Source organism: Pelobates fuscus, chromosome 5, assembly GCF_036172605.1.
Source record: "Pelobates fuscus isolate aPelFus1 chromosome 5, aPelFus1.pri, whole genome shotgun sequence".
Lineage (NCBI taxonomy): Eukaryota > Metazoa > Chordata > Amphibia > Anura > Pelobatidae > Pelobates > Pelobates fuscus.
Genome location: NC_086321.1, coordinates 211,017,805 through 211,036,697, shown reverse-complemented (window position 1 = coordinate 211,036,697; position 18,893 = coordinate 211,017,805). Strand labels below are relative to the sequence as shown.

Genomic DNA, 18,893 nt, shown 5'->3' with positions numbered 1-18,893 from the left:
CACAAAAGGACAAAGATGGGCTATAGCTTACAAACAGGACACTCACAATTGGGCTTACATAGGATAAAAAAAAAATATAAAGAAAAGGAGAGTCAAATTACTTTAATATCTACTAAAGGATCAGCGAGATCATAGGAATCTATCCTAATCTTGCTTTCATCCCAGCTTGGCAAAAATTGAAACACATAGTACCCAAATTCCAGCCCGTTACCAGCCTGTAATGTCTACAATAAATTTAGAATACAACTCAAAGTCCCTCATTAGAGAAGTTATTACTCGAGAATATCGGAGCATTTTATTCTGCAATATGGTGTTTATGCCCATTCCAGATAAAGATAGATATATATGCCAAATACATGAAAACAAAACTCTATAGTGAAAAAAGGAGGTGGGGATTTGACTTTGTCATATCCAATTCCCCTCTCACTGCGTACTGACCGTCACCTTTGTTAAATAAAATTTAGTCTAAAAAGGAAGGTGAAGAGTGGCACTGGGTACAGACACCTTAGCCGTCTAAGAGGAAGGCAAGAGAAAGACTGGTGCGATAGCAAGAGATCACTAGAGAGAGGGCAAGGGAAAGAACCTGAGGGGAGTTAGAGAGACACCCAAGTATTAAAACAAAAAAATGCATAATTATGTAGTTCCTGTGATGCCCACCCAACACACAAGCCTAGTTTGGCATTGCAGGAATAGCACTTTAGAAAAGTCTGAAATGCCAAGCCTTTAATCCCTTAAGGACACATGACATGTGTGACATGTCATGATTCCCTTTTATTCCAGAAGTTTGATCCTTGAGGGGTTAAAAATGGCTCTGCATTGTGGGAATTGTAAATCAAAATTACATTTGTCATGAACTAATTTTGCCTTTGCATTGCATACTCACAAGAGCACAGATACACACTGACCAGGAATACCAACATAAAAATACCTACATGCACACACATACCCCCAAACACAGAACAAATAAATAAAAAATGCAGACATTTGGAAGAACATGCAGACATTGTGTAAACAAACCACAAAATGAGATTACAGAGGCATCAACATTGCTTCTACTCACATAAACTATTTTAAAATGAATTGTACAGTATTGGTAAAGTCATTCATGCCATTTATAATCACACTCAGCATATATTAAATATACATGTTTGAGATAATGCATGTTTGATGTCAAAGTGGATGTTACAACTTACTAAATTAAAGAATAATCAATAATTATGAGTGGGTGGCCACTGGGTGGAGGCGTCACTCCAAAGTTTCACACAAGAAGCCTAAAGGAGTTTAGTCTAGATAGGAAAATTCCTGCATCACATGCAAAAATTACATGCTTAGAGAGAGGGATAGAGTTTATTGCTCACCAAACACGCTATGTTTGTAATAGAAGGCAGTGTAAATTAAATATATACATTAAAGAATAAGGATTCTAGTTTAAGTCTACATCTATAGAAGTCTATATAAAGTTGTACAAAACATACACTTAGCAACGTGGCCCTCAATCCTGAGATTTGTCAAGCCCTACCTTAGAATCATCCTTTTACTTTCTCGAGTCTCAAATTCCACTTATGCTTGCATGGTGTTTTGTCATAATAGGAACAAAAACTGAATAAAAGGCACTGGGCTGCCTATTTTAAAGGGGAGAGAATGTATTGACCAACTTCTAAAAGGAAAGGCATTGAGATGAATACTAATTTGTTTTGGACTAAACCCAGGCATATATTAAAGTTATTAATTAAACGTAGTTTGGCATCTGTTACATCTAAGGATTTAACATGCCCAGCAAATAATCTGCTTAGCATTAGTGCCTTTTATTCATGGGTGGTCTGTGGGAGGATACAAAGAGGCCCTCCTCCCAACCCCCCCAAAAAATAAAAATAAATATAGATATGAATATACATGTATAAAATGTAATATATTTTAAAAAATACAAAATAAAACATGCAGAATGATAGTCATAGTTGCAAAATAAAAAGGCATCCTGCTCAAGAAGCTGGTTTCATTGGTTTTTCAGAACAGTAATAAGTATGATTTTTTTTCCAGTCAGGAAAAACCAAGCATGCACGTAAATGTTTTAAATTACTCTCTTCAGACTACAGTATGTGTATGAAATCTTTCATAGTAGAATATGGTGGCCATAGAAAGGTGGACCACCAGACTTTGTGGAACAAAAATTGACATGATGCAACAATGAGGAAGTGATATGGCAAGGAGCATGAAAGGCCTTGGGTAACTTCAATCTATGCTTCCCTGTCCACCCTGCCATTGTAGAATATATATTTACATTGTCCAATTATTGATACCCCTATATACCTGCACTGCACACAATTACTGTAGAAAAACTTGCTCCTACCAAAGTCCAGATAAAAATTGGACCTCAATTTATCTTATGTATCAAGTGGAAAAATAGTGCACTGATCAATGATGTGCATAACTACATTAAAGGGACACTATAGTCACCAGAACAACTACAGCTTAATGTAGTTGTTCTGGTGAGTATAATAGCTCCCTTCAAGAATTTACATTTAAACACTGCCTTTTATGAGAAAAGGCATTGTTTACATTGCCCCTAGGGACACTTCCAAGTGGCCACTCTTTAGATGGCCACTGGAGGGGCTTCCTGGTTCAGGGCTGCACAGCATCCCCACGCTCTGCATTCCCTTCATTCGAATTCAAAAAGCTATACCAGTGATGCCCTTGTAAACTGCTAAACAAGCATTATTGGCAACTCACTTGTTTACTTTAATCAGTTTACTAAAAATACCCAAGGCCTAGTGCCTAATGCATTCTCCTCATTTTCACCCATCACATATACATGCGTTAACTTAGCTTCCCACCTTTTTAAATTGCATGGATTATTTGAACAATGTAGCCTTTCTAGCAACTTATTTTCTGGTCCAACCCCCAACCCAAAGATAACAAATCACAAAAAAAAAAAAAAAAAAAAAACACACACAATACAAAAGTCACATAGTCAAAATATGAATTTTGTTCCAATTACAGAATTATCTTGCAATCAATGCATGTTTAAGATTGTGGAAAGATTCAATGCTTTACAGTTTTAGAGAAACCAAAGTTCCAGTGGCTAACTGAAAAAGCTGATGTCCACGTTGTAATCAAATACATGGAGGTGGTTCCACACAAGATATAACATCAGGGAGTGGCAAAAAAATTATTGCAGAGTAAACAAGTATCCCAGCGGCACCTGAGCTCAAAGCCATTACAGCAAACTATGCCACCGCAACAGCTTTAAAGCCCTTTAAAAAGCAGACAACGTAGAACGGCATAACAACAAAATATCTTTGGCTTAATAAAGTACTTTAAGATGCTATGCAGCTCAATTATCAGACATTTAGCAGTTAAATCACTTTCCATTCTGTTGATTCACTCATAGCCACACCTCTTCTGGCTGTGACTCACAGACAACATAAATAGTTTAATTTTCAATCAGTAAAGTGTGTTTACTTTTAAAGTTCTCTCTTGCTCTGCTAGTTGAATTGTAATCACACAACCCGAGTCTTCTGAAGGCCATTAGCAGAGCAAAAGATAAGTCTAAATGAAAGGGCAACTCCAGTGCACAAATGAGAAGAAAAAAAAAAAACAAAAAAAAAACAAAAAAAAAAAAAAAAAACAGTTTTGCAGATATACCCCAAATTTAAATATGTATAATCACGTAGTGCGATTTTCATTGGATATACATTTTAAAAATGCAATTATTTTGTCTGCTGACGTTGCAAGCTCTCCCCTTCTAAACCCATCCAGACTGTCACAGACTTCCCAATAAAAGAGGTCTTTGAAAGGCAGGTGCTCTGGGAAATGTCCTGACACTTAGGTTTCTCTCAACTGAGCTAAATAAAGCAGGAAGTCACGGGACCTGTTGTCCCTTAACCATGCTTAACATGGTTAAGTGAGTATCCCTTTAAACAGGTCATGCAATAAAGAAAATCTAAACATTAGAACTTTCTTTACAGGAAATGCATAGGGAGGCTGTAGGAGACACATGAGGAAGATATGACTAGGGTTGCATAGTGTTTTAATTTGTAAGCAGTAGTGAATTTAGTAGCGAGACTGCAGAGTCATAATCTATACACTAAAACTAGTCAATTAAACTTAAGTTGTTTTGGCGCTCATTCTGACCCTTAAAAATAGTTAATAAGGGTAATAACAGAAATATGAGATTGTGCAAGATGAAATTAGACCCCCCCCCCAAAAAAAAAAATATATACATACACACATACAAACTTTAAAGGGACACTATAGTCACCTGAACTACTTTAGCTTAATAAAGCAGTTTTGGTGTATAGAACATGCCCCTGCAGCCTCACTGCTCAATCCTCTGCCATTTAGGAGTTAAATCCCTTTGTTTATGAACCCTAGTCCCACCTCCCTGCATGTGACTTGCACAGCCTTCCATAAACACTTCCTGTAAAGAGAGCCCTATTTAGGCTCTCTTTATTGCAAGTTCTGTTTAATTAAGATGTTCTTATCCCCTGCTATGTTAATAGCTTGCTAGACCCTGCAAGAGCCTCCTGTATGTGATTCAAGTTAAATTTAGAGATTGAGATACAATTATTTAAGGTAAATTACATCTGTTTGAAAGTGAAACCAGTTTTTTTTTTCATGCAGGCTCTGTCAATCATAGCCAGGGGAGGTGTGGCCAGGGCTGCATAAACAAAAACAAAGTGATTTAACTCCTAAATGACAGTGAATTGAGCAGTGAAATTGCAGGGGAATGATCTATACACTAATACGGTTTTATTTAGCTAAAGTAATTTAGGTGACTATAGTGTTCCTTTAAGATTACATAAACGGGTTCATTTTTTTTAAAATTAATTTTCCTCTTCAACTAATAATTTAAATTTTGCATATACTATCAGAAGTGAATTTAATTTGCTAAAGCTAAACCGTTCTCTAAATACCAAGCACAAATAGAACTACCTGTTTTGTCTTGCTCCAAGCTGCACTGCTGTGCAGACATGGGACCTCCCATCATTCCCTCTGGTGGTGCCAAGGGCATGGATCTGTGCTGACTTGACAAAGTATCTTGCTGAGTATATGTGTTAAGAGTGTTAATTTTTCAACTTTACTTAAAGGGTTATCACAACCCTTTCATAGACAAACTTTCTTTATCCTTGTTAGCCCCTATTGATCTGGTCCACCCTCCCCCGACCCCAATTAGTTAATTGAAAAATACACTAAACACCTGAAAACTGCATGATTCTCCTACTGTTGTTCAAATGTGATGGCTAGATATCACATTTTACTAGGTTAAAAATCTTACTGTAAACAATGTTTAAACACTACATGTTCAATCATTGGAGACAAGGAGAGTGGAGCTCAATTTCTGACATGTCACTAGATAAATCTAATGCATGTGGATCACATGAGCTTTATTCTTGGAAATAGAATATGGTTGGCACACTTTCAAGCACGTAGAGTTAATTAAACCATCATTTCAAGGACCGGACCTAGACTAGATCAATAGAGTTTAGAAAGCCAATGTAGGCATCATACAGGTCAGGATGGTTTACGTGGTAGCATAGGTTTTTGGGTGTCATCCACGATTGTAATAAGCATTTTGGAAAGGTTTCACAAAAAAGACTGGGGCTCTAATTAGTAACTAAAGCCTTGTCCTAGCAAGCAGACAAGAGTTAACAGATCATCACTGCTGTCCCATGTTTGGCAGCTTTAGAGTTCTAAAGAGGAAGCACGTCTTTAACATTATCCAATCTGAGATCTGCTAGAAAAAAAACAAACCAAAAAAAAAAAAAACACACGTTTGAATTGGATTTTAAAAACACTAAACAAGGTTGCAAAATGTTTTACACGCAAGTGTGACATCCACAGACCCAAAAAAGTTTATTAAAATTTCTCTCTACGGAATTCCCCAATCCCCTCCTCCGATCACCAGTAACAAAGATGTTGTCAGAAATGACATTTGTTTCCCCAGATGATGCCCTGCGACTATTTGGTTATAAGCCATAAAGCAGGAATAATTTCAGCCTGTCAGGAGTCTAGCTAATGCCCAGCTTCCCCCTAGAGAGAATTCCTGTCAAACGTAATGAGCGCTCCAAAGGCCTTCTCTACAACATAATGAGCACTTAGGCCATGCTGGTGATCAGTCAGCAAAAAGCATCAATTTGAGCCTGCTTGCACCCTGGGGTGTAAAACGTCAGTTTTTAATAAGAATGATGATTACTAGCTACCAAATTCCTCCTTAGAATTATTGATGGCTAAAACCCAAGAAACATTCCATTTGTGTTTTGTTTTTTATTAGAAAGGACAAGAAAGTGGCAGAAGTACACGTATACATCCGGAAAATAAAAAGCCTGCAATTAACAAACAGCTGTAATCTTTCAAGTCATATTGTACAAACAGACTTTTTTGTAGTGACAGTAAATATCTCAATACATAGAAAAGAGTACATTATGGGTGAATGCTCACAGCTGTGTGTGCGCACACAATATACATCAATACGTTTCTATAAACCACACACACAGGGTTGTATAAACTATACAGAGAGGCAGCGACTGCACACAAAACTCCAGATAAATTCTTCGCTGACCCAAGTGATCTCGGGCAACACAAAGTGCCTTTCACAGAAATATTTACAGCACAAACGTGAATGCTAATGCTCTAGCTGGAGCCACACATAAGCAAGAAAATCCCTACAGAAATTCAGCTCCTAACACAATTGCTTGCTAAAGGTCTTTGATTATACTGAGGTCCTGAAACCTGAACTAATCAATTTCTGTGCTGTGCCCTGGTCGGTCAGCCATGCTCTTTAATTTAATGAAACAAGAATTTTAGACGGAATAGCACATATACATCAAGCAAGAAGTGTATTGTTGCACTTTGAAATGTGTCCAACTGTGCAACTTCATCTAATGATAATCTTTTTTAAGAGGCAATCGATTTCTTAAAGACTTATTGTACCGTCATCTCGATGAAAAAGTGAGCGTCAGCATATCTACTGAATACTTACACCCTGCTATTAATGCTTTCTCTGGCAGACAAAGCATGCTCAATTGAGGGTCCTTTGGGTTGAGCAATCATTTAGCTGTTCGTCTCTTATGAGGCCCTCAGTGCCTTGTTCCAGTTCAATAGACTTTTTATTTGCCATTATAGCAACCAAGGATCACACCTTAAATATCCCCCAAACTACATGATCTGTTTCAAAGAGCATATTGCTATAAACTTATGTGACATAGGGTACTTTTAATCAACAACTATGGGGAATGATGAAATATAGGTCAATTAAACTAGCACCGAATTGTGGTACAAGCCATAAAACAGCAAGAAAAAAAAAATAAAAAATAGCGATACACTGAACAAATCTATTTATTGCAATTTTGAAAGGCAAGGTGCAAAGAATTCCAAAATTAATGTAGTTTTTACAAAGTATTGGAGGGTATATGAAAACAACGCACACAATGTGGTATAGAACAAAATACATGGCCTGCATCGCACATAAAAAAAAAAAATAATAATAATGAATACATTGTTGCAGCTACAGATCAGTATGAGCAAACAACCAGGTGTTTGTCTAGTCTTATAATGAAGTTAAACACTTATTCAACAAAACAGTCTACAAACAGTTTCTTCATTAAAAGGAAAAAAAAAAAAAGTTGTTCATTATTCTACAAGACTAGTTTTAGGAGGGTAAAAAGCTGCACTTTTGGGCCACCAAAAATTACTTCAACTCCTGCATTCAATAGTTTAAAAAGATTGTGGAAAAAAAAAAAAAAAAAAGTAACTGAACACAAAGGCCAACGTTAGTACACCATGCAAAATTAATTATCCTAAGTAAACAGAAATTAATAAAGTTTAACTTACCTGTTTGTGCATTTCAATATTCAGTCCATATGACATCTCATAATACTGCGGGGTAGAAAACAAACATTTTATTCAGAGCAAGTGCACAATGAAGATCACAGACGATACAAGACTGACCATACCTACCATAACATAATGCCTTTGCATCTCGGTCTTTTCACTTGCCAATTTTTCACATTCCAATTTAAGGCTAGAAAGGAAACACAAAGATGCCTTATGATTCAGTATTAAGTTGTTTGTTTTATAATGCTTAAATACACAGTTGGAAAGGAAAACAAGTCTTAGCTGAAGGTTAGGCCTGCAATCTAGGATGTACTTTGTAGTCGAAGCAAACAAGGGCTCTTAAATTAGGTCTCTTAGGCCCATTACCACTGATAAGGTACACAAGAGACAAAACCAGAAAGGCAGCATAAGTACACAATCTCTTTGTTGATACGTGGTGTGGACAGAAGGGGGGGGGGGTGGGGGTGGATTGCGGTGGCTGGAGAAAGGGAGAGGAAACATCTAGTAAAGAAGCTGTTTCCATAACAGCATATTAAAACAATGAATAGCAGCAGATTCCATTATTCTAGTGTACTGTGAAAATGAAAACAGATCTTAAACAACATTTAAATAAGCTACGTTAGGAACAGGGGCAACCTATTTAGAGCAGAACCCTAGAATTTCTTAATCCGTAAACTAAACAAAATGTGCCAATACATAAAAAAGGATAAAACATTTATCCTTTTAATGTATTAGAACAGATTTAACGGATCTCCAAAAATTTACTCACTGTAAGGTAAGATTACATACCTATATGTATTAATATGATTATAAAATCCCTATAATTATTACATTTATACATCAGCAGTTTATTACACTTTATAAAATGAAAAAAAAGGACAGATAAGTGATAAATAGCAAACTCCTACATGTCAACTTCCATAATTTCAGCTTGCATCTGTCAGGTGGTTTCACAAACAGTAACTAATTTACTATTTAAACATACTCTTATTACTTTATTACTGCAAAGCAGACTCCTGTGGGCAAACAGCTTTGACTCATCTGGTGTTTTCAACTCAAGATTTTGTTACAAAATGAAGAGCAAATATTGACAGTTCTCATGCAGGTTGAAAACACATACAGAGTAGAGGGGAAAAAAATAAAAAAAAGTCAATCTGGCTGGGACAAACCATTCTGGAACAATAGCCTATAGAATGCAGTGGGGGGAAAAAAATAAAAAAAATAAACTGACTGCCAACACCACCTGCTGGAGACATTATGTAGTAGTTTTATTTTAATGCAGCACATGAAATATGCAAAGTGATTAATCTGAAATTGAGGCCAAAAAGTAAAAAAGGATCACTTATAAAGGAACAAATAATTTTGAATAAATGGAGAGTACTTTGTAGAAAAAAAAAAAAAAACTTTGAAAAAATATATATATATTAATTGCATATACACAAGATCCAACTGAAGAGTTAAAAAAAAAGCGATATGATCCCATTGTTATGTTAGAGTGTCATTCATATTGTAACAATTTTTAACTTTCAACTTGCTGTGACCATTACTATGAAAAGTCCAGTGACATGCATGAAAGGGTATAATTTTTAACCCATGAATATTGCATTTGTCAAGAGTGTTGTAGTATTATATCATTATTTTTTTTTTATTTTTTTATTAGTGTATTCTTTAGCTAGTTGGCGTTGGGAAACAAAAAAAAAAAAAATTAGGTTTACCTATATTGCAGTCAACCCTGCATATGAAACCCGCAGATAAATGCAAGAGTGAAAAACACGCCCATGTTTTTACCACAAATTGCCAGAAACAGGTTTTAAAACGGTCACATAAATGCACGCCAGTAACCCCATGCGTTATAATAAACCTTAGAAAATTGCATTCTTCTAAAGTAGAATGTTTAGAAATTTAAATTCATGGATTCCAAGTAAGGAGATAGCTATAGAGAAACAGACATACACGTGGAGGGTCTTAAAACTTTGGCTGTGGTTAAGAAGAAGAAAACAAAAAAAAAGCTGCAGAAAAAAAATTTCCAAGAACTATCCCATGGTAACTACACACTCCCCAAGGTAGTGTTCTCCGTCAGATATGCATTGTACAGGCCAGGAAAACATTAACTCAACACAGTTACCAAAAATATGTAATCCATAGCTGTATAAGAGGTATTTTGGGGATACATTAATAAATACACATTTGGCCCTTGCTTCAATTAAGTGGTTTATTGATGAATAAATATGAGAGAATAAAATATGTATAATAAATATTCTTCCACTCATACACAAGGATATGTTTATTATTGTAGGTCAAAGCCCTATGTGTCCTATAAAAAAAAAAAAAAAAAAAACCACTACTACCCTTAATGAGAAAGACGGTACATCTATGACCACACTGCACTGCTAGATAATAAAAGTTAACCCCTTTTTATGAGATTAGAATTTAAGAAATATAGTAAAAGATGGGAAGTTAAGTGATTCATATGAATCATTTAAAGTATAGGAACAGTATTTAACAGAACGATTTCACTAACTGCAATGTTAAGACATACAACCACCCCAATTTAACCACTACTAAAAAAGTTTTTAGGTTCAATGCAGTGGAGCAGGCCTAGTGTGAGATAGAGAATACACACACACACACACACTGAAGTTGTTTGAAAACCATGGAGAAGTGAGCCACCAATCTATATCAATAGGCTGGTTGTTCAGTTTTCCTACCTCTAACTACGTTATTTTGAGCTAAAATGGGTAAAAAGTTGCAATTTCTACTCACAGTTCAATATTAAGGGGTTTGGTGTTTTTTTTTTTTTTTTTAGGGGGGGGGGGGGGGGGGAGTGGGGGAGAGAGACAGCAGAATATTCACCTGTGATACTGAGCTTGAAGAAACTGGAATTCCTCCTTGATCCGATCCAAAGACTCTGGGATGGTAAATTTAAATGGCTGGCCTGCAGCCTGATGCGGCGTCTGAGGAACCAAAGGACAGGAATTAAATATTAAAACAGAAAACTACAATGCAGCTTAGATGGCAATGGTACTCAAGGCAGTGCAGACATAATACCCTGTAGTCCTATTCCCACAAAGGCTTCATAGAAGCCACCAAACCAAAATGTTTCCATTTGACTTGCCAAGTAAAACAGGAATGTTTATTAACTCATCTATGTCAGATGAAAATAGCCAACATGCATGACCAAAACTGATCTCTCTAGGGACAGGAGAAATAGGTGTAACAATTATTTTTCTTTACTCACAAATACTGGGACTGACACCAAGGCCCTTCAACAATAACTTCCTAAAAGAATTACTCACCTGTAAAGTTATAAATAGCAGTGTACACACCCCTTATGACTATTCAAAAAACAGGGGGGTGGGGAGGGGTATACATCATATTTGCCCTATTATATACTATGACATGTTTGACATTGAAAACAAAAATAGAATTGTAAAAAAAAAAAAGTGTAAATTAACACATAGTTTGGGATATAGCTCATCCACCAGTGCACACTACAGTACTGTTGCACACAATGATGAAATAGATTAATAAAAAAAAAAGTTATGCAACTTTGTATGCCCATGTTCTTGTGTTTTATAAAAAAAATAAAGCATCCGATTTACTGCACTCAGACCAAAAAATAAAAAAGGGACAGCACACAACTGGATTGTTTAGACAATAATGAGAGTTTATTTGCTAAACCTCAAACAGTAATATACTGAAAAATCTAAACTGCAAAATGTAGACCAAGTTAGTGGTTTGGGGGAAAAAAAAATCTCCAAAGAAACCATGATAATCTGGCTACTTGTATCGAGATTTTGCAGTTCTGTTTCCAATGTATTGCAACTCGAGTTTTATTGAATAAACTCTTGGTATTTATGGCTGCAAAATACTTTAGCATTGTATACAAGTGGTACAGAGAAAAACACTAGAAAGGGTTTAGTTTCATGACAGGTCTGTGTATATGCCAAAAGGATGCCTATACTAATCTAAACAAAAAAAAACAAAAAACACATGATTAACAAATAGATTCCTCCATTATGACATGGTTTTAAATAACATCATTCAAACTAAATCCTTAGTTTGCAAGACAAGCAAGGCCTCTAATGTAGGTTGTCATGTCTACTCCCTTTTGCCTTGATGGATGAGGCTTATTCACTATTATCGCAACAAAGTCTTAGTATTTAGTTTGGTAGGAGGCCTTAAAACTTTGAACGATCAAAGAATATGCAAATATGTTACAGCAATAATTTGCAAAATGATACGGAGACTGTTGAATTATTAAACAAGTAGGCAATAGATCCACACTCATCATTCCCCTGTCACAAGGCTACCTAGGGGGCAGCAGACAGACATAGCTGTGATCTCCCCACGTGGGCATACCCTAGTCACTCTCTAATCTATAATGAAAAGGGTGTCTATACTGAGTATAATGGAGTCACTATCAGTTAAATCAAGTTAATTTAAATACACCGATTACTTGTTTATGGAACATTAGCTTGTAGAAACACAAAAACATTCTAGCAATTGGATCAAGCATTCTCCCACCAAAGATAAGCATTTTTGGGAGTCAGACTTTAAACTGCTCCCATCCTCCCAACAACTTGGGAGAACATAACAGATGGCAGACATGTGGGCACGAGATTTATGTTATACTACAGGCTGGGAGCAAAATGGTTCACACAAGCCCTTGATCTGGGCCTCTTGAAAACAAAGGAGGCAAGAACACTGGATAACTGCCCCCATCCTCAATGAATTCATCTCTGGCTACGATAAAAAAAAAAAAAAAAAAATATATATATATATATATATATATATTTATATAGACTAGTTATCATAAAACCGGTCAATGCCAATCTGATACTGTGGCCTCTGCACACAGCTATGCAAACCAACCAGGAAGACAAACAATGTAAATATAAGCTTCTGTGGCTACACATAAAACAAAACAAACACTGCCAACAGCACAGACCATGCCCAGGGATGGGGGCTGGGAACTGCCACTCACCGGGTGTCTGCTCTGGGAAAACATGGCTCTCCCAGCCGCCGCTTTGCTCCTTTGAAGCTCAATTCTCGTTGACTTCTAGAACCCCCCAAAAAACTTGGGGGTGGGTATTCCACAAGGTGTAGGTTGGTATATAGATCCCACTCGATGAGGAGTACGAAAGATCCACACACACTATGCAGAGCTTCCCAGCATCCTGCTGCTGTCTCCTTTCTTCTTTGGCTTCCTTTGTCTACAGAGAACAAGAGACTGCTTCACGGCACCCCGGAGCTTGTGGCTTCCTCCCCCCGGCGTTCCAACACTGCAGCCACTCCACTTTACACCCTTTCACACTGATATTTCCAGTTTAAAAAAAACAAAACAAAAAACTTTTATTTTTCTTGTTAAGTTGTTGCAGGTGGGAGGGATCCCCCCTCCTGATCACAATTACAAGAACAGATCCTGGAGATGAAAAAGAGAGAAGGCAGGCAATAAAATGAGGGATGCCTCTCAGCAGACTTGTTACCCGCAGTTTTTCCCGTACAGATCAGCAGCCCGAGGGGCTCATGGTGGATGAGGGTGGAGGAAGATCTCACGGGTATGAGGGGAGGGGGGGGATGGGGCAAAAGGAAGAGGCTGCAACCCTAGGGAATGGTCAGAAGTGATCCGTAAACATCCAAATGGAGAGAGGCAGGGCGAAACCAGAGATCCTGCACTGCCACTAGGAAGCAAACAAGGAGGAAAGAGAAACACAATAACAGCCCTTAGTTCCGATGGCTAATTAGCAGCTCCTGCACCTCCCCCACCTTCCTAGGGACAGGAACAAAGTGCTGAGAAGATCAATGCAGTCCGGGCAGGCAAGAGGAGACAAATAAAAGATCAACACCCAGAGCCCTTCAAAAAAAATCCTCGCAGAAAGTTCTCCAGAACAAAAACAAACAAATAGAAAAAAAGATTCTAAGGCGTGCTGGTCTCTCCTGGGTGTTAGTATGATGGCATCGGGACGAGCTGGTTGGCAGGCTGCTCCTCAATCAGAAAGAAGAGGGCAGAGAGAGACAAACACACCCCAAAAAAATAATTTAAAAATAAAAAAAAACACTAAAAGTAACAATTGTGCAGAACACGTTGCGAGCAGACCTCCGGGCCGAGGAAGCTGCAGCTGGGAAGGGGCTTGGAATGCTCGGGATACAATGTATCAGGCCGCCCTCTCCTCTCCACAACTGGTTACATTAACACGCGGTTTCACACTCCTCCAGCTAACCAGAGCTCGGCTCCTCCCCGTCATTGGAAGACAAGGCGCGCCCCAGCCAATCGCTCCTCGCCGGACCCAACGTGGGGTAGTGACGTTGACATCGGTCCCTAGCCAATCCAGTGTCTCCCCATGTCGTTCCTGGGGTAGTCTTCCACACGGGCTTCTGGGCGCTGCGGCGAACCAATGAAGTGACGGCAGGGGCGTGTCTGACAGACAGGCAGAGTGGGGAGGGAGGCAGGATGGAGAAGTAGCTACTCTGCTGTCAATCAAAGTAACGTGGGAGCAGAGCGCGTCAAGCAGTGTGTGTGTTTATAATGCAGGAATATATGCCGTGTATTTATGGCAGTATTTATTATGTGCACAGAATGCGACCCGCTTACACTTAGTCAATAGATGGAGAAGGGGAGTTTACGTTTGGTTTCACTCTTCCTTTTCCTCTACACTTATCTCCTGGGCTATTACAGAATTAATCCTCCGAACTATATTTTAATAGCTAAATGATATTAGTAAATAATGTTTTAGCAGCGGTTTTTTTTTTTCTTTAGAACTTTTTCTTAGAACGTTTTCTGTATTTATAGCACATGCAAGCATATCTAATGTCATTGCTCACTTTATCCTCTTATCCATCTCTAGGTAGGTTAATACATAGCTGGGGGTTCTGTGCTAAATCTATAAATCTATTCAAATAAATGGCAAAGACTCTTTTTAAATCCAATACTACGTTGGGATGTAGTTCAGAAAAATTGGCATGCATGGAATTTTTCCTCTAATAAATGTCTCATCATAGTAACCACTTTAAACAAAAAAATATATAAGTAAAACTATATCTATCCATACAATAATAAAGTGCTGACTATAAGTTATGTTATTATTTATAATAAAGTGGCAACAAATTCCGCAGCGATGCTTAATAGGATAGGGTAAAAAGTTTTAGAAACAAGGAACCTTTAATATGTTAATACCTTGGAAATCAAACCTAAAAAAAAGTATTGCACTAAAAACGCGAATTAAAATTAATTCCAACATATTTAGCCTCTAATAGTAGACATTTTGTAGAAAAGGGATAATGCAGTGATTAATACATCTGCTGGCTTTATCACCTTCTGTTAATATTCGGGCCTTTGTCTACTGTTTGGGTATTTAACATTTCCTACATGAATGTAGAGAACACTAGACATAATAATATAGAGAGAATAAACACTTTTACTGCCCTTACTGTTTGTGATGTGTAAATTCAGTCCCTTGTATTTACAGCTAGTCTTTATCAGAAGCTACCATGCTATCAGTAAAACAACATGTGATTTTACCAATGTTCTAGTGTGATCTAAAGGACCATGTAAACAAAACAGTACAAAGAGTCTTTGCATCCTCTTTGCATCCCTAACACCAGACGGTTTATAAAATGGGTCAGGGATTTGCATTATGTTTATTTTAGATGCATTTTCTACCATGAGCACCAGTTTCTTATCAAATAACACATTTCCTCATTTTTCATCCCCTTGGGGAGCTCTACAGTTCACATAACTACAACGTAAAACATTTCCAGGTGTCAACACAATAAGACTATATGGTCAGGCATATAAAGATAAATACATATTGTATTGCATGGGACGTGGCATGTCCATTGTATTGTGCTCAGAACATCTGTTTCAATTTAGGAGACTTAATACTATTTTACATGAAAGATAGAGAGTGAGACAGATAGTGGTATTATGTTTGGTCTTACGAACAGGAACTTCATTCACTCTTTCATTTTGTTTTCTTGAGATTCACATCAGCACTGAGTAACAGCAAAATACCCATAAATAGTAAAAGAGTATAGAAAACGTTTCTAACATATAATAGGAAAGAACTAGTGATTTAAATTCTTCTTAAGTAACACACACCTTTGTACTTTAGGAATAAAGACTAGTGAGAAAAGTGTTACAATATTGACAAACATCAGTAAAGTTTTTGAAACAACATGCTATAATACATATTTTTTTTATTTAATTTTTTTTAAAAAAACGCATACATACAGATGTTGCTGAACTACAACTCCCATGATTCTCAGCCTATCTATTTCATTCATAGAATCATGGGAGTTGTAGTTCAGCAACATCTGGAGGGCTGGAGTTTGGGGAAGCCTGCTATAGACTGCAGGGCCTTCTTCAACCTATTGTTCCTGTAAATTTTTGTAATAGTTTTATTTATTGATAAATTTTCCCTTTGATAATATTGTAAAGCGCTACGGAAAATGCTAACACTATATACATACCTGTAATAATAATAATAAGTAGTGTCTATAGAACTAGTTTATGGCCACATGTGTCTCTAGATGGTTAACCTATACTACAGCAGACTTTCTTTTGTGAAATGTAGAATACTGTCTGTCAGACTGGGATATTTAGCCCCGCGCCTAAAGGAATGCAGCTATACTTTCCTGACAAGGCTTATAAAAAGACAAACCCTGTGGCTGAGTTTACTAATGCCTCGTTTCCACTGAGCAGATCGATTCGGTTCAGTTCAGTACGGTTCGCTATTTTGGGTGTTTCCATTATGAAAGTGGTCCATACAAGTGAACCGTACCAATCCATTCAGGGTCAGATGTAGGGCCATAGAAAATGGAACGGTTCGGTTAGGGCGGAACTACTATACAATCCATTGATTGGTGGACAGGAAGAGCATTTTTTCTAAACCCTGCATGGCCCTGAAGGTCTGACTTGCAGTGGAAACGCTCACCAGAATGGGCTGGTCCATTCTAAACCTTCCAAACTGTACCAACCCGAACCGATCCGCTCAGTGGAAACGAGGCATATGTTTGTCATTTAGATAGCAGTTGCCTCACAAATGTGTTGAGCTGCCTCCTCTATAATTGCAAAATAAGCCATATGATAATATGTTCCTATATTTTTATTTTGATAAATAGTACAAGCTATGATGTTATGTCCATTCATGTTCAGGTACTCTCACACACTCTGAATAATAAACTGCTAAAATGTTGAAACAATGTTAAGGTTTTTCAGAGGAAACCAACAGGAATGACAGATTTAAGGCCAAAACAGACTAAATGTAAAAATTCTACAGGTTACTTATATTTCCATTGGGGATACTTTGGTCTTAAAGGAACACTATAGTCACACAGACCACTTCATCTCAGGGAAGTGGTCTAGGTGCAACATCCCTGTCCCATTTACATTTCAGTACTAAGACTGCCTCTAGTGACTGTCTACCAGACAGTCACTATAGGCACTTCCTGGATTCTAACGGACTCTAAGTTCCATAAACAACGCTGGACAATCCTCACACTCTGCATGAGGACATCCAGTGTCAGTAAAAGCCTAATGCGCATGGGGTGCTCGACAAGCAGGCTCATTAGGATGAAGTTTGAGGAAGGGCAAGGGAGATTAGCACTGGGTTCGGGTGAGTAAATAAAGGTTGTTGTTTTTTAAACTCTTTATGTGCCATGGGTGGGTGGGGGGCAGAGGGCACTGTAGTGTTAGGAATCCAACTATGTATTCCTAACACTATCGATTTAAGTTTAAAGCTCACTTTGAATTCCTGACAATTCCCACTTTAGTAAATAATAATGTAATGCTAACATTTGCACACCTTCATAATAACTCAACTCTTTTTGTTATACAAATAACATGCACAAAGCTGTTTCCTATTATTATCATATGGTTCTGAAAACTAATTACGTTATATATTTATTAAAGAAAGGTATTTATAGAGAATATTCCTTGTTTTGTTTTAGTACTAACAACCCCAGTTTAAAGGTCTGACTGATAAGCTTATCATATAAATGTAAATTGAGTCACTGTCCATGGAAGAGAGTGTACAGCCTATAAAAATGTAGTGTAATAAAAGTCCCCAAATATAGCACTAATATAATACGGCTGTCTGAATTTGTCACAATGTACAGGAAAAGAGAAGTCATAAGCACAGTTACTTTGTATGAGATTTGCATCCCATTGTCAGATGCATCGCAGAAACAGTTTATCAAAAAGACAATTGTTTGCATGTGTTTTTGTTTTGGTTAATTAAAATAAATTTTGCATAAGTCTTCACATTCTTTGGATGGTACTCTCTTGTTCCTGCTAGTTGATGTTGAATGGAGCTATAATCCATTATCATTTTTAAAGTGTTTGGGTACCTTATTCACGATACACTCATTTTTGTGTCTTGTTTTAGTTGTCACTGTAGTGTTTGAGGCATTATAAATCAACTATATTTCTTCTGTGGATCGTACTGAGAGCATTGGTGCCAGGTATTTAAAAGGTTATTTGGTAAATTGTGAGCTATCAGGAATTAAAAGTGATTTTAACATTTTAGACAAAAATAACAGAACTGAAACACAGATAAATTTGGGAATTTTCCGTTCTGGCCTAAGATTTGAAATACACATTGAATTCCCCCATACTTATCTTTTAAGCAACAATATAATATAGAAATCACAGTTTTCACCTGCATATATTTTGCTTTAAATATACATTTTAATAATATACAAGAGCTTGCTTTAAATTGTTCCATGTGTCTGTACTTGATATTGATTAATTCTTTTTTGAAACCCACTATTGTCCTGGTAGCCTGTGATCAGTAATGCATTTCTCTTTAACCTTCTAGTTAATGTGTAGAGCCAATGGAGTTAGCAAGTTCTAAGAGGCTCCACTAAGTGAGAAAGGTAACAAAGTGTATCTTGTTATCTTTAGTAACAGCTGGACTTTGCAAGAAACACACAGTGTCTTGGACAACTGCACACCACTGTATTTATTTAGTCTGACTGTCAATTAGTTTTCACTTTGTAAATTAATCAAACAGTAATCTACTGAGGATTCACTGATTATCATTTAAATCTCCCCCAAG

General features: G+C 37.1%; 1 protein-coding gene across 4 annotated transcripts in view; it reads right to left on the bottom strand.

Annotated features, from left to right (window-relative positions):
• TLE1 (TLE family member 1, transcriptional corepressor) overlaps positions 1–14,001 on the bottom strand; it is a 57,386-nt gene extending 43,385 nt beyond the window's left edge. For all 4 annotated transcript variants that reach the window (XM_063455006.1, XM_063455007.1, XM_063455008.1 and 1 more), the window contains exons 1-4: positions 12,821–14,001; positions 10,687–10,787; positions 7,957–8,020; positions 7,831–7,875 (exon numbers count right to left, since the gene is read on the bottom strand). In XM_063455006.1, coding sequence (XP_063311076.1) covers positions 7,831–7,875; positions 7,957–8,020; positions 10,687–10,787; positions 12,821–12,844 — 234 coding nt within the window. In that variant the 5' untranslated portion in view covers positions 12,845–14,001. The remainder of the gene's footprint in view (positions 1–7,830; positions 7,876–7,956; positions 8,021–10,686; positions 10,788–12,820) is intronic.
• Between the last annotated feature and the right edge of the window lie 4,892 nt (positions 14,002–18,893).